This window comes from Manis pentadactyla, chromosome 8 (assembly GCF_030020395.1).
Source record: "Manis pentadactyla isolate mManPen7 chromosome 8, mManPen7.hap1, whole genome shotgun sequence".
In the NCBI taxonomy this organism is placed as follows: Eukaryota; Metazoa; Chordata; class Mammalia; order Pholidota; family Manidae; genus Manis; species Manis pentadactyla.
The window spans coordinates 29,878,958-29,896,141 of NC_080026.1; the positions used below are offsets into that span (position 1 = coordinate 29,878,958).

At 32.9% G+C, this 17,184-nt stretch overlaps 1 protein-coding gene across 1 annotated transcript in view; it reads left to right on the forward strand.

The window, feature by feature from the left end:
* The window catches only part of LRP1B (LDL receptor related protein 1B), a 1,911,502-nt gene that overhangs the window by 1,734,216 nt on the left and 160,102 nt on the right, over window positions 1-17,184 (forward strand). Inside the window, exon 67 of the mRNA XM_057505633.1 lies at window positions 10,292-10,408. Within this exon, the coding sequence (XP_057361616.1) occupies window positions 10,292-10,408 (117 nt within the window). The remainder of the gene's footprint in view (window positions 1-10,291; window positions 10,409-17,184) is intronic.

A 17,184-nucleotide genomic window follows, 5' to 3' on the forward strand; every position in this document is an offset into this window, starting at 1 on the left:
CTATTTCTCTTGAATTTTTAGACTTTAGGAAACTAAGTCACAAAGAAGATAAATAATAACCCTAAATCATACATGTATAGGGGCTAGAATGAGGATTCACATCAACTTCTGACTCTAATGTTCAGGTTCTTTCCACTATGCCTCCCTGTCTTCCACCAAATCAGCGTCTCATGCTGTCCATCCCAAAAGGTAGCAAATTGAGTGATTGTCTGGCGACCTTGATCAACAGGGTAAGACCAAGTAGGCAAACATAACCAACTATACATTAAAAAATATTTTAGTAAACTCACTTATTAATTGCCTCAAATTGCTTTTTTTAAAAAAGACAGAATCATTATTTGGAAAAAGTGCAGGAAAAGGCATATTTCATTTTTCCGTAAGGCAGATGAAAGAGTATAAGCGGACTTCCTAGGGCATGACTACCAGAATCTGTACCAGGGCTCAAGAGTGACTCTGAAGGGGGCCACCCTGCCTACACCTCTATATTACAGTTGCTTGAGTTCCTCTTCATCTATGGTTCACAAATGCAGATTTCTTTGTGCAATATTACTATACAATCTATCAAAACTACAGTCCGTTGAAAAGAGGCAGATGAATGGAAGAGCAGAGGTTTGGTAAATGATGTACAGATTGTGTTGGCAAAAGACGAAACAATAACTGCTTCCCCTCACTTCACAACCATAAAGTTAAAATACAAATTTCTAAATAAGACCCCTAGCCCCCACAAATTTTTGTCAAGCGCAATAGATGGCATTACAGAATGTAGTATGACACTTTCTGAAACAGCATAATCTGAACTCAAAAAATTTTCATTGAAAATTACATTGCATTGACATGCAATTTTTAAAATGTCATTATTGGAGCTTCTAGAGAGCTAGCTTGTTATAAATTCACCTCTTTATAAAGAAAATATGTCACTGGTAATTTGATTTACTTTGTAAGTCTTTCTCTTGTATACCTGGAAGGATAATATAAAAGTCAAAAAAATAAAATAAAATAAAAATTCAAAAGCAAAACAGAAGCAGCAGGATCCCACCGGGACAAGCGCAGCTGGCATTGTTATTCTCAACTGCTGGTGCATCCACTATTCTTTCCACTTCCCCTAGAAGAACAGGTTGTGCATGTAAGTGCTCATTGAGGAATATTGCCCTGATTGATGAGCAGTAACATGAAATTAATCTTCAGATCCACCAAACACTTTAATGCAAGGCAGCCTGCAGCTTTTCAGATAATCAGTATCACTAGAGACTGTAATAGCGTATGTCATGTACAGAATATGTTCACAAAAAGGTGTTTGTACCATTTCCCATCTTCATGGAAGCCTGGGTTTGCAAATCACTTTTAAATAGGGACTGATTCTGTGGCTTCTTCTGGAAAGAGATTTCATTTCCCTAGTAAATATAAACCAATGAAGTAGCCTAGGAATTATGTAAATCCGCACATACAGATAAGAACATTCATATTAAGAGTCCATAATATTTTTAAGCAATAAGATAAAATAGTGTTTGCCTTAGGACTGTCATTGGTAAATGACAGAAACTCAACACAGACCAATGGTAAAATAAATTTTCTACCTGATTTCAAGGAATGGATCAAGTTAACTTCCAACACAATTTGGATCCATGTGACATGTAGAGTCCTATCTTCTTTTTCTCCATTTCTAAGCTATTCCTTACTTAATCGGTGCCTTTCCATATGATTTTTTAAAATGATTCATGGCAACTTGAGGTTATAATACTTGCATTCTCAAGAGGAAAGAAATATTCTTTTGATAGCCATGGAAAACAGCTCAAATGGGTTTAATTGGCCTTGGTAGGTTATAACCAGAGACTCGTTAATTGCCTTCTCTTATGCCCATTTTTGACTCCCCTTTTAGAGACAGAACCCTAAATCTTAGGTTGACACATTGCTAATCAGAGTAAGTCACCACATTTCCCATCTCCCCTTGTGCCTGAGTGTTAGCATGTTACTGACTTCTGACCATTGATACATGAGCAGGTGTTATGCGGGACTTTCAGGATGACTGTTTGTAGGGAGTTTTCCTAAAGTAGAAGGGATTCTCCTTTTTGCCTTTCTGCCCTTTCTCTGTTAGGTCCACAAAACGATGGCCCAGGCACTAGTAGTCTTCTTGGGCTGTGGAGTGACTGAGAACAACGGAAGCCATTAGTTAGGATTGTGTGGCAGAATGATGAAAATCCAGGTTCCTAGGGACATTGTTTAGTCACCACATGATCCCTGCCCTGCCCTCCTCCCTATATTTAATGTTAAAGAAGAACCATCATCACTCAGGTTTAAGCTGTAAAATATTTTTTTTAAACATGAATAACATGAGTATTGTGGCCAGTTGTGGCGAAGGGTCAGAGGCCATGCTGGGTCATGTGGTCCTCCCCTGGGTCAGAGGAGGCAGCAGTCCATGAGGAGCAGCTTCACCAGGTGTAGGAATAGTAGTTTCAAAAGGACAAAAAAAGAAAAAGAAAGAAAGACAAATCAAAACAAGCCCATAATAAGGTTGGTCTTATCTACTATGTTCATTCCAGACAAAAAGTAGGTGCCAGTAAATCCTAGGTATTATACAAATAAAGAAGAGAATATGTTCCCTTATAGCATCACTGTTGAGGAACTCATAGCCAGTCAAGGAGCTCTAGAAAATTTAGGAAGCAAAATATTTAGGTGTTCACATCCATATAAGGCTAACAAGAGACAATGAGGGGATTTATAGTGAGAGATCCGACTGTATAAGGTTGATTTAAAAAATAAAATAACTACTAATAAAGAGGTTATGCTTTGAAAGTTAACAGACAGTTATCCTGTCCCCAAGACAAGGTTTTCAGTAAGAACCAAAGGCACTCTGGCTCTAACTCTAGTTCTGACCCCATAATCTGACTCCGTGATGTTATAATCTGAAACATAGGGAAATTCAGAGCTACCATAATAGAAGCTCAACTTCATTGGTCTTATAGTTCCTTTTGCCTCAGTGTTTCTTTAAAGACTATTTACCTTTTTTTTTTTTTGTTACAAAATTTGGGCATATTGCCTAATTATAATCATCATGTTTCCTGAACAGGAAGATGGAAAGTGATTACAAAAAATCTTCAGCAAGAACAACAAAACCCCAATATTCCCAACATTTTTGGGGGGCTGCCAATATTTCTAAAACCCCAAACTAGTCTTCATCCTAGCTTTACTCTAAAATGATTTTATGCATATATATTTCAAATCAGAGAATTGAGTTCTATAATCTCGATGTAAATTTTCCAAGTCATCTTCTTCACATCAGCAGTTTAATAAATCAAATGGCAAATTTACAAGTGATCTTTTATTTTCTAAATCAGTAGCTAAAGCATTAATTAATAGTGGAACATTAATCAGTAGTGAAATAGGTTTCAGCCAGTTATAATCTTTCTGCTGGTGGAGGTCTTGCATCTGTGTTGATGGCTGCTGACTGATTTGGTTAGATATCTGTTGATTCATTAAAATATTTATTTTTTAGAAAAACTATATGCATGCATTAGGCATCATTTCACATATTTATTGAGGAATTGAGCATTTTCCCTAATAATATAATGTGCTATTTTGATCCATGCTTCAAAGCTAACCAGAATAAAAAGAAATGTGTCATATATGGAAGACCTACATATAACATATCTTAACTTTTAAACATTATTTGAAACATTTTAGTGGCATACATTTACAGTTGACCTTTGAACAACATGGGTTTGAAATGCCAGGTCCACTTATACACACATTGTTTTTTTAATAAATATGTTGAAAAATTTTTGGAGATTCATGAAAATTTGAATGTTTTTTTCTCTAGTTTATTGTAAGAGTATATTATATATTTATAACACACAAAATGTGTGTTAATCAACTGCTTATGTTATCGGCAAGATTTCTAGTCGACAATAGATATTCATAGTTAAGTCTAAGGGAGTCAAAAGTTATATGCAGATTTTCAACTGCACATGGTGGGGGCTTGGCACCCCTTACCTATCCAAACTTTCATTAAGTCATAATCTTTTTGTTTGTAGAGGGCCTTTCCCTCGATGCTGATGTGGCTGATGAAATCAGGGTGGTGGCTGCTGAAGGCTGGGGTGGCTCTGGCAATTTCTTAAAATAAGACAACAATGAAATTTGCTTCATCCATTGACTCTTCCTTTCATGAACAGTTTATCTGTAGCTTGTGATGCTGTTTGATAATATTTTATCAACAGTAGAAATTCCTTCAAAATTGGAGACAGTCCTGTCAAACCCCGCTGCTCATTTATCACCTGGTTTTGTGTAATATTCTAAATCCTTTGTTGGCATTTCAACAGTCTTCACAGAATCTTCACCAGGAGTAAATTTCATCTTTAAAAACCACTTTCTTTGCTCCCCTATATGAAGTTTTTTTTACTCCACTTTCTTTGCTCATCCGTTAATCCATTAAAGTTTTGCCATGAGATTGCAGCAATTCAATCACATCTTCAGGCTCCACTTCCAGTTCTCTTGCTCTTTCCACCACATCTGCAGTTTCTGCTTCTACTGAAGTCTTCAACCCCTGAAAGTCATCCATACGGTTTGGAATCAACTTTATCCAAACTCCTGTTCATGTTCATATTTTGACCTCTTCCCATGAATCACAAATATTCTTAATAGCATCTAGAATGGTGAATCCTTTCTAGAAGTTTTGCAATTCGAAGAATCACTACCTGTGGCAGCTGTGGATCTACAAAATGTGTTTACTAAATAGTAAAAGTAGGACTTGAAAGTTGAAATTACTCCTTGGCCCACATGCTGTATAATGGATGTTGTGTTAGGAGGTATGAAAACAACACTGCAATAGTAACATCAAAGATCAATCATCACAGGTCACCAGGACTAATATAATAATTATGAAACAGTGAAATATTATGAGAATTACCAAAATGTGACACAGAGAAAAAAAGTGAGAAAATGCAGTTAGAAAAATGGTGCCAATAGACCTGCTTGACACAGGGTTGTCATAAAACTTCTATTTGTAAAAAATGCAGTATGTGTGAAGCACAGTAAACTAAAGTACAATAAAGTGATGTATATTATATGTATATAACATACTAACAATACCTAATATATAATAAATAATACGTGTGTACTATGAAGTGCTATATATATGAGATATATGTTATATATGTGTATATATTACATATGCTATTGCTTATAGTCACTTTGGAGCATTAAAATTTTGGGGCCCCAACTAAGGATTTTTTATGCAGACAATTCTCTTGCTGTTCTGAAAACACAAATCATTCAGGGACTAAATGAATAATACTTAATCATGGTATAATTGTTTGGATTTTCCATACTTTTATAATTCTAAGAGTAAAGTAATTTCTAATACAAATATAATTAAAATAAAATGAAATGTTCGGATTTTAAACATTTGTTTTGATGAGTTTTGACAATTTTAGACAGCATGTAGCAAACCCCGTACACAAGTCCTGAACATTTTCACTCCCTCAGAAAATTCCCTAACATACCCGTTAGTTAGTTCCCTAAACACTGCTCCCAACAAACACTGACTCTTCTCTAATACCATAGATTACTTTTGCTTGTATTTGGATATCATATACATAGATTCATATAGTATGCACTCTTTATTTGGAAATTCTTCATATGCATAAAGTTTTAAAGATATTTTCAAGTTTTGTGTTAATTTACTATTTTTTTACACTTGAGTATTTTCAATTTTAAGAATATATTCCAATTTGGATTATTCTACAAGTTGGTTATTATGAATAATGTTGCTATACCTATTGTTGCACAAATTTATTTTGTGAATATTTGTTTTAATTTTTCTTGGATGAATACATAGGTTTAAAATTTCATATGGAGTATATATATATATTTACCTGTATAAGAGCCAGAATAGAGAGTTAAGAGTCCTCTATATTTTCATGAAAATTTAGTGTTTCATTTTTTATTTGAGCAATTCCAGTAAGTCTATAAGTGGAATCTCATTGTGATTTGAATTTGCATTACTTAATTATTAATGATATTGAGAACCTTTATTTTCTATATATCTTCTCTTATTAAGTGTCTTTTCAAGTCTTTTGCCTACAAATCTGTAGAATATATAGGAATTTTTATATATCCTGGATCTAAACAATTTCCCAGGTATGTGTGTTGCAAAATTTTTTAAAAATATGCTGCTTGCCTCTACATTTTCTTAGATTTAAAGAATAAGCATTTTAATTTAAAGTTCAATTTATCAATTTTTCTTTTACTAATGCTTTTTGTGTTCTGTCCAAAAAAATTTTCCCTATTAAGGTTATATTAATATTTTCTAGAAGCTCTATATTACATTCACGACCATCTCAGATTAATTTTTGTGTATGGCATATGATGGGTTGAGGTTTATGCTTTTCATATGGATATTTCTTTCAGCAATGTTTATTAAAAAGGACTTTCCTTTGCCCATTATATTGACATGGAGCCTTTGTTGAAAATCAATTGACTGTTTGTGCCTATAGTTCTGGTTTAAATTTATTTAGTGGTATATTCTTTTGATTATTACTGCTTTATAGTAATTCTTGAAGTCAGGTACTATAAATTCTCCAACTTCGTTCTTAATTTCAATTGGTTGGTTGTTCTAGATCCTTCATATTTCAATATAATTTTATAATCTATTACTTCAGAGTGGATAAGGACATTCTATTTCTTCACAAACAACTTGCTGAAATTTTGAATGGCATTGCATTACTTCTTTATATAAATTCGAGAAAATTTTAACTAAAATTTCTGATCCATGAACATGATATATTGCTGCTTTTTTTTGGCTTTATTCAGCAGTGCTTTACAGGTTTCAGTATAAAGATATCACACAGATTTCACCGTTTTTATTCCTGGGTATTTGTTGTTTCTTGATACTATTGTAAAAGCTTTAAAAAATTTTGGGGGGGAGTACAGCTTACAGAAATAAATGTACACATATATATTGAGCTTGCATCCTGTAGTCTTCCCAAATTCACTTATTATTACTATGTTGTATACAGACTCTTTGGATTTCATTTGCTATAAAGAGAAACTTAAATTTCTCTTCTCCCTCTGTCCCTCAATCCATTTCCCCTGTTCTTACTCCCAGAAGTGTCACTATCACCAGATTCTTTTTTATCATTCCAGAAAGAATCCACGAATATACAAGCACAAAAGTATTACAGTATACACTACATGTAGCTCTCCACTCTGGTGGTCCCTCATCCCACCTTTCTGGGAGGATCAAATTTGTACTAGTATCTATAATTCAAGTGAAAACATATTAAAGCAAGAAAGTAAATTTCCAAATACTATACCTGTTTTCTCCATAGTTATAATACCAAAGGAAAAAAAAAAGAAATACTGCTCCAATGCTATTTAACAATTTGAATTAATGGAAAACTCTTCAATATTGTGAGCACTTTATATAAATTAGTCTGAAGTATTATAATGTGGAATTATATATGTTTTGTTCTACAATTAAGTTTCTGAGCCAGTGATTTTCAATCTTGGCTGTTCAGTGGAATCACCCAGCTAGCTTAATAAAAATAGTGATGTCTGGATTCCACCCCAGAGGGTCAGATTTTATTGCTGTGGAATGACTGGGCAAATGGATTTTAAAAAGATCCCCAGGTGATTTTAATATGCTGTTTTAAACCTTGCTTAGACAGTTTCCTATTAATATACATGTATGTATATTTTATATAAACATTTAAAAATTTTATGTATATATAGCATATGTATATGATGTTATATACGTGTATATATACATATGTGTAAATGTATCATATATTATACAATTTATATATATAATTTATATATCTATAAATAAAAAACCTATATATAAATTATATATGTATTATTATCTGTATCTTCTCAATGGACATTTTAAGTGCAAAATGAGTCTATATAGTTTATATTTGCAATTTTTATAAGTAATTTCATGGATCAAAAAGTTAAGTAACTTAGAAATATAAAATCTAAATGACCTTATATAAGGCAGTTAACGTTTCTGCATTACTGTTTCTGCCTTCCCCGAATGGAAATCTTAGCAATGAACTGTAACTTGTTCTTGTTAAGAAATAAATGCAGGTTTCTTTCAAATACAAAATATGATGGAAATGTTTAAACATTGCAAAAAAGTACAAATAGGATTTAAGGGGAGAAAAACCCTCATATGTAAAAACACAAATTGTATTGATAGTACCAGTTTTTAACCTTTCTTAGACTTGGGAAATTGCTTGGGGCCAGTGACACAAGTCACATGGTCTATTTGTCAGATCCTGTCTGATCTTCTTATATTCTTATATCCTAATAATTTAAAACAATATTTAAAATAATGCAAGCAACACATGAAAAGTAATAAATAAAACTAATGTTGCACATAGAAGAGTACATTTAAATTATCAAAATGAAATAAGATTTACATAGTTCAGTACCAAACCTATTTTCAGTGGTCATTATTTAAATTCCAATCATCCTAATACATTTCTTGATTGTACAAAGTGCAGAATGCTCTATTAGAACTTCTGCAGATTATAGTCCAATTTTTAAATCTAAAGTTATGTATAATGTAGGCAAAGGGGATATATTATAAAACACAGCACTCAACACAGTGACACAAGAAAGATTCTGAGTAATCATTAGAAGATGGGTAGGAAGTAAGGAGAAGGGTAGGGGAAAGAGGGAAGGAAATAAAGTACACATATATTTTCATTATATACATTTTCATTATATGTAAGTACTAATATATATATATTAGTGGAAAGGAACATTTGAAGTCTATCATGAGCATATCTACAAAAATGTCAAATGTTTCTAGGGCAGGATCTGCATATAAAATTTCTCTTTTACTATAAAAAAACTTTGTAAGATTGCAGAAATTACTTATACTCTTTAAAACTTATTTTCCTAATTTATTTAAATGCATGCAATAATATTTCTTAGAGATGCTATGAAGATCGAGTATGATCATGTTTATGAAAATGTTTAGCCAAAGGTGGGCTGGACCCTCCATAAATGCTCATTGTTTAATTTTCATAATTATACCCAAATCACTTTTACTTTCAAAATCTTATTTGAATCTGAATTTTATGAGATGCATTTTGAAGTATAGAATAGAAACCACTACCAAATATCTCATATTCTCCTTTAGTTCATTTATTGTACCAGTCTTGGTTATTAAACATGTTACTGTCCATCTCTAATACAGCTGAGAATAAAGAGTTGATCTATATATATGAAGGGGAAATGTGTCCTAAATTGTACACTGACATTTATAATTTAATTATTTTTATGTTATTAAATTTACACCATCTTGATGTATTAGACCCTTAGTACACAGTTTGTTTCATAGACCAAGGACAATGGTATTCTTAGAGAATTTATGAAAAATCCAGATTTACTCAATCATGATCTCCATTTCAGCCAAACTCCCAAGCAATTTATATGTATGTACATTAAAGTTTAAGAGCACTGCTTTCAATTACATGGTTAGATATTACTCTTGTAGAGATTTTAAACTATACGACCTAAACTTTAAATAAATAAATTATTATTGCATGCATTCTGATTCTGGCCAATATGGACACAGATTTGTTGTAAAGAGAACTAAGTCAGGAGGAAAAAGCACACTTTATATATTTATATATCTTATGCCATTTAATTATATTTAAAATTCATTAAGTTCCTAAACTTTAAAAAGTCTGTTCTATCATTTATAAAATAAAAGTCAAATTAGAACCTTTCCTGGTACTCAGTGGGATTGCTTGGAAGTTCCAGTGAGGTGGACCTTCTTTCATTTTCAAGATCTTTGAAAGTTAGACTCTCTTATAACCTGTGAGTTTGAATCAGCTGACCATAAGGAGATAATGAGTAGTAACTTCTTAAGGAGGAAAACAAGGTGATGACCTCAGTTTGATTAATAACCTTTTCTTTTTTGCCATTTTATAGCAGAAATAGAAAGTGGCTTGGGGAGGAGTAGCCTAATGAGAAGGGCAGTTGGAGATAATTTTGACCTTTTTTAATTGATTGATTTGTGTTGACTTTGCATGGGTGGCTCTAATCAATTGTTTTATAGTTAGCTTATGATGAAATCATGGGCAAAAACGACCTAAAACAAGACAGAAGGATGAACTTTATTCATTTACTTCCTTCAGTTTTTCTGAGATGCATCTCAGTTAGTAACTGAATCAAGTTTTGAGGTTCTGTAATAGGCCCTGGATGCGGCATGGCAGTGAGGGTATCATGAGGATGTCCACGTGGAAGTCAACAGTGCAAACTCGGGTTCTTTCCATTACAGAGAAAAAGACTTGTGGGCCTCATGAATTCCAGTGTAAAAACAACAACTGTATTCCAGATCACTGGCGGTGTGACAGCCAAAATGACTGCAGTGACAATTCAGATGAAGAAAACTGTAGTAAGTAACTCTTCCTTGAGAATATTGTGAGCTTGGCAGCCTATTCAATAAGCAGGATAGCGATTTTTAGTTCAGTTAATGTATAATTTTGAGACTGTCCTGCAGTTCACATTTTTATACATATATTCACATTTGGAAAGAATATTCAGACTAAATTGACCTGAATCTCAAATGGTAGAATTATTGAAATGCTCATACTGGGAGTTATTTTCTTACAGTTATCAGAACTGGTAAGAAAGTATCATGAGATTTAATGTAACCCATTAGTATGCAATGAAGAATGCCCTTGATACAAGTTCATACAAAGAGCTGAATGATGTGGAGACAGTGCAAAGCATATCATTCTTTAACGGATGGTATTCATTTCATTTCAGTCTCAAATCCTGTTACACTACAAATTCACCCCTGAGCATCTTTCAGTGAAACATCATTTATTCTCCCTGGAGTGGTGAACACCATATGTATTCAGGATGCTTTTCTCTGAAAATAGAATAACACTATTAACATCAGCTACTTCCTGCATTTTTATGTAATAAATTTTAAAAAACAGTAATTATCCAACAGTTTTACTTTCTTGAAGTATGGCAGTATATAAAGTTGTAACAGTATTTCTACATTCTAGCATTGATTTCTGAATATATTTCTTCCTGACACTTTCTTATACTGCTGTTTAAATAAAGGAAGCAATATAATCATCTTTAAAATAAGATAATAATCAAATTTCATTTATTAAATATTTATATTCTACCACTTCCAAAAAGGATTTGATGGTAACAATAATGTCTGCTCTTATGTATTAGATTAAGAACATTCATTTCCCAAGACACGGGAGACAAAATAGAAATTGTTATATTAAAGCATAGGGATATACTATATAAAAGCAAACATTCCTAAAATCCCAGCCTTTATAAACCACTTGGATATTCAGTTTGTAAAATATCAACTAATGCTCTGAATAACTTTCAAAACTTAATCTGACTCATTTTTGAGGATCAGGTATATTTAAGTATGAAATGTCTGGATGATTATAATTATGGAATACTATCTTGCCAATGGATTTCAGTCCCAGGCAAGTTCACTATGGATTCAGTGAGACTGAGAAATGACAACAGGACATTCTTGGGGTAAAACTGTTTGTTACTCAGCTTTACTCTCCTGGCAATAGGTTGAGCACTAGAATCACATCTGCATCCAGCAGTCTGCAGGTCTGTAATCCTCCTCTGTCTCTGCCTCCATCCAAAGCCCTGGGCAGAGCTCTTTATAAAGTTACTCAGTCAGTAACAGTTTATTGCCTACGGGTGTGAAAACAGTAGCCTTGCAGCAGGCCAGTTACATCATCAGGTAGTTTAGGTTCCGGTGAGGATCCTGGTTATAGGAACTTCAATTTTCCCCCCAAATACTCTGAACATGGGGACCTTCATTAATCCCTCTTCACACAGATCTCTCCCAATGGATCAAAATCTTTAGAAAGGAGAAGAACATTGCAGAAAGGCATTAGAGTAACATAGGTTCCTTTAATCAGTAATTAAAAAAACTTTTCAGAGCATGTTCTCAGATTCTATCCAGTGATTAAAATAAAAACCTAACTGGGTAAGGGTGGTAGGAATAGAAGAGTTAAATATAAAGAAGAAACAATTATGAATACACTTCCTATTTATTTCAATTATGTATATACTTTATGTATATACTTTCTATGTATTCCAGAGCTTAAATATACAGATAACCACTTAAGTCAATTTTGGATACATATAGTGCTAATTATCGTAAGGTAGGAAATACCCTATAACTGAAGGAAATTGCAAACAAGAAAGGATAGGTGAAAAGACAACATTGAAGGCTTTATCTTGGAAAATCCTCATATTCAAGTGGTAATTGAAATTTTGTGAGAAGTTAGGTTACTGCTTTAATAAGAATAGAAAAATGAGGGGTTGAGATAGCCTGCTGCTGAATCTTCTGGGGTCTTCTAAATCAGAGTATTATTTCACTGATATCCCCTAAGTCAGCCTTTGTTACAAGAAAGCAAGAAGAAGGAACACTGCCTCTCAGCCTGTCACCGTGGAAACTTGTTGATAAATCACTGTTAAGCCATAGAACCCTTAAGCAAAAGCAAGAGAAGTGGCTGCACGATCAAGCATTACAGTATAACAGCCCCAATTATGTGTGGTTCTCTTCTAGTTCCCATTCATTCTGACCTTGTGGCCTAAGACAAATAATATTGATAATTTTGCAGAGGAGAGATAATAGTGAACAAGAATGAAGCACATTATAGTTGTGACAGGAAAGAATAGAAAGCACACACGGGACAAGCATCAGAGTTGGTAACATGTTAAACATGTACTATGTAAGTGAAAGGATAAAAGGATCTAGATAATTAAGTGGTGTTTGAAGATAACATCTTGAATAGTCTGGAAGAATGGAAGGTTTAAACATTGAAAATGCCAGTAGTTCTACACAGACAAAAACTGAGTCTATGAATAGTGAAAAAAAAATACATTGTATCTCTGGGGAGAACCAAAAAATCAGTCATATAAAAGATAGTCTTAGAAGAAATACTGTTGCTGTATTAAAATGCTATTAATATATTTCAAATTTCTTATAATCTATTGAAACATATGCATGTCGTTATAATAGAACTATATATCATTATATACATATAATTACAATGTATACTGTACCTATGATTATACATCATGTAATTAAATGTGTGTGTGTGTGTGTGTGTGTGTGTATGACAATAATATAACCAAAAGGGCAGTGGTATATTGTTATATTCTCTAAATATCATATCAATGGTATGCATTTTGGCTCACATTTGGCAGTTATCATTAGCTATTATAAAGCAGTGAAATATACCAGAGATAGTAAATCAGCCTTATAGTTAAAAACAACAGCAACATTTTTTTTTTTACATGACTGCATTCCATCACCCAACACTCACTTGCATTTCACTGCCTCATTTAGTTCTTTATCACATTTATCTGAATTTCTGTTTAAATATCTGGAAATGTTCTAGGGATTAGGGTCATTTTCCAGAGTCTGGCTCAGTGCCTGTGCATGTTTATAATATTAGCAATCTATTTTTTAAATTACTTTTGGAATTCTTTGTTTATGAATCTGATATGATGAATTTACTTTTTAAATTGTTTTGGAAGCACTCCAGGTACAGATACAGGAAAAGTTTGAATAGTAGTGGAACAATTAACCACCAGCTATGTTTTAGATTTAAAATGCTTTCTACTTTTTTAAATTTACATCGGATAATTAATCCATTGTCATTTTATCATCAGCTGCCTATCATTTCCCTCAAGTGTTCAGCAGGGACACTTGGCTCCAGCAAGTGTTCCTTACAAGAATAAGAAAATGGCATTGTTATTGGACTTATTTTGTAATCTAGATCAAAGGTTGGAAAATATTTAAGAAATCTCAATATCTTTACTATCTTAACTAGCAACAAATATGTATGGCATGTATATCTTCTAACTGATGTGCAAAATAAATGACTTAATATCTTTGCATTAAAAATAAACTAACAATCCAATAGATTTAAAAGTATCAAATAATTTGATCAACTAGATTAAGGTTTAGAGAGACAAGCTGTGCCTTCCTTATTTGAATTTCTAGTACTTTCACACTGAATTTATATCAGAAGATTATTTGTATAGCATGTCAGTTAAACTAATTGTGTTCTAAAAATTCTCCTCAGATGCTTACACCCACATTCATACGACTTTTGAACTTATCACCATGTGTTTATAATAATATGCTCAGCACAGAAATTGGAGTCTGGAAGTTTTTCTGCTCTGCCACTAATGCTGTGGCTTTGAAAGTCACTTCTATTTTCTGAACTTAGTTTCTTAGTTTTTGGGCAAGATGGTTGCTGAAACTCTTTTTGATTCCAAGTCTGTTATGTTGTTGTCCCCATTAGTATCAAAGGATGTGACCTGTCTACATGATGCTCCTATTTTTTATCATAGAATCCAGATCAGCCTTCTAAAACATGCTCTCTGAGGGCTTTTTAGTTGTCATTAGGGCATATTTAGATGCATTTATGGAAAACCTAGCTAATTGTTCTTGTGTGTGACTCCTTATCTACTTTACATCTGGGGACATAGGTAATACCAGAGAAAGTTAGTGAGGGAAAAGCACTTTAGGAATACTAGGGAAAATGTCGCTTTCAAATTATCTTTCTGGATGGGTTATCTTCTAGGTATAGTCAATTTCTTGATTCTTTTTCACAAAAAAATGCTATCATGCCATGGTCTAAAAATTGGTCTTTTACTTTACCCACAAAAGATCAAAGGTAAGATAAACAATGAAGAATACACTCCCTCAGGATCTTTTCTCATAACTAAATTCTATTTTCCTCAAGAGAGAGTTTCTTTCTCAGATATCGAGTCACAAAAGATTCTGAGGCATACAGATGAGAGTTAAAAACTGACCAGCTACCCCATTCCTTGATGATGTTTGTATATTTATAAATAATTCAAGATTATTATTCAGAGTAGGCTTGCTGGCATTTTTCAAAAGCATGGGAGAAATATACAGAATTTCCATTTGCACTGAAAAAAAACCTTTTCCCAAGAAATCACTCAGTTGCTCTGCTTCTACGTCAGAATAGAACCATTAACAATGTTAAGACAAGTCTCTGTAGAACAAATGTGCTGTGCAACTATTGGGCAAGTGACTTGAACTATTGGTCATATAACTTTTTATAATCTTACATCAGCAACGTTCAACCCTCCCTATAGCAAAGTGTGTCAAAACCTGTGAAATCATTGCTGTTTAGTACATGATGAACACACTTGCTTTTAGTTAGAATAAAGGCAAATTGGACTATTAAAGGGAAATTATCCTGTTCAGTTACCCCCAAGCCCATAAAATTAAATGTTTCTACAGCTCTTTTATAAACATCTAAGCACAATCTGATTTAAATATACTCTATTTTTTTAATGAAAATTTTTTTGGTTCTTATTTTCCACTGTTAAGTGAATTTAGTATTAATTTATTAATTTCACTATAATTTATTTCCCCCTGAGCATAAAATTGCATGTGTCTTCATATAGGAGGATGACATGGCTTCAGTATGGAGATGATAAGTGAAAAACTGTGTGCTTCTATTAAGTGAAATAGACATTGCTAGCCGTGTGCTTTGGACAAGTAACTTGACTTCTCTTTTATGTTAATCTTTGTAGTATGTGAACACATATCCCTTCCTAAATATTATGAGATGCTTCAATACGGCATAGTAGTATAAAATATAGGCCCTGGTATATTGGGTTGTTTAAATTCAAATTCAATGCTAGCTCTTCCACCTGCTGCATGATTTGGAACAAATTCCTTAACCTCTTTGTGCCTCAATTTACTTGTCTGAAAAAGGGCCTATTAATAGCACCTACCTCATACATAGGGTTAATTGATTAGTTAATTCAGGTACTTAGCATTAACTTCACCTAGTGTCTAACAACAAATGAGCAATTAGTAGCTATATTATTATTATTATTATAGTTAGTAATAGTATTAATAAAGTGTTTTTTAAGATTAAGGCATAGTATATATAAATATAATGCAAAGACAAAAAGAAAAACTGCTGTTGTCATGCTCACTGAACAAAGGAGTGTTGAGAAATGAGGGGGATCCTTCAGTTAGTGGCTTTTTCCCATTCTACTGAATAGTATCTTGTCTATATAGCCTGATATTCACATTTTAAGATAAAGTAAGACCCAGAGCAGAACAAAGTGCTTATTACACTTTCCACACTTCTTCCAGTGTTTTCAGGAGGGATCTTTATGTAGATACATAGGAGCCTTTAGGATACCAAACATTCAAGATGTTGCCCTATAGCTAGACACCAAATGATTGTGTAGAGCAATAGTCAGGTGCAGGCTGAATTATTCAATCTTTATATGAAAAATCAGACTTCATATGAACATTCCTTAAACTTAATTTCTCTTCTCCCTCCTTCACCTGAATAAGGATATTATCATGGGTGAGACAGCTGGAAATATAGTTAATGAATAAAGAAAACGAAAAGGGATCTTTCATCATACCATAGTTCTATTTAGAGAACAAAAGCATAACAAGAGGTTATCTCCAGCAGTCATATTGATTACTTGCAGAACATATTTCGGACGTCCTACTTCATTGTCAGATGAAATATATTTACATAAGAGTTAAGCCAAGTAGCAAGTCATATTATTTGGCTTATGTCCTAAGTGAAATATAATGAAAAATAATTAAATCAATTAACTGGCAAATTATCTAAAATGACAGGAAAATGATATAGGGCATAAACAAACAATTACATAAACAAATGGGCAGTTTTCAAAAGGGGAGGTACCTTCCTCTGTCCCTCCAACACTTAACCACCTAGTTATATCCAGTAATACCACCACATACACTTTTTGTTCTAATAATTCTATGTATTTCTGAGTATAAAATTGAAGAATTGGCAACTCATAAAAAAAAATATAATAAAACGTCAAGAACTAAAGACTATGCCCATTGTTATGGAGATGCAAAAGGCTTTACCTAAAGTAAATATATAAAATAATTTAGAATTCTAACAACTGGAAAGGCTTATTTTTATTTTATGATATGTGGATTCTCATGCCTTTTACTTTGATGCTGTATTTTTATTAAACAGTAGGTATTTATCTTTTGCCTCTTTCAATTTGTTTCTGTAATGCTACTTTCTATTCATGACTTGAAAAATAAATTTAAAAAATCATTATATTATATGCCATGGAAGCTTCATGAAATATTTTCCCTGAACAATG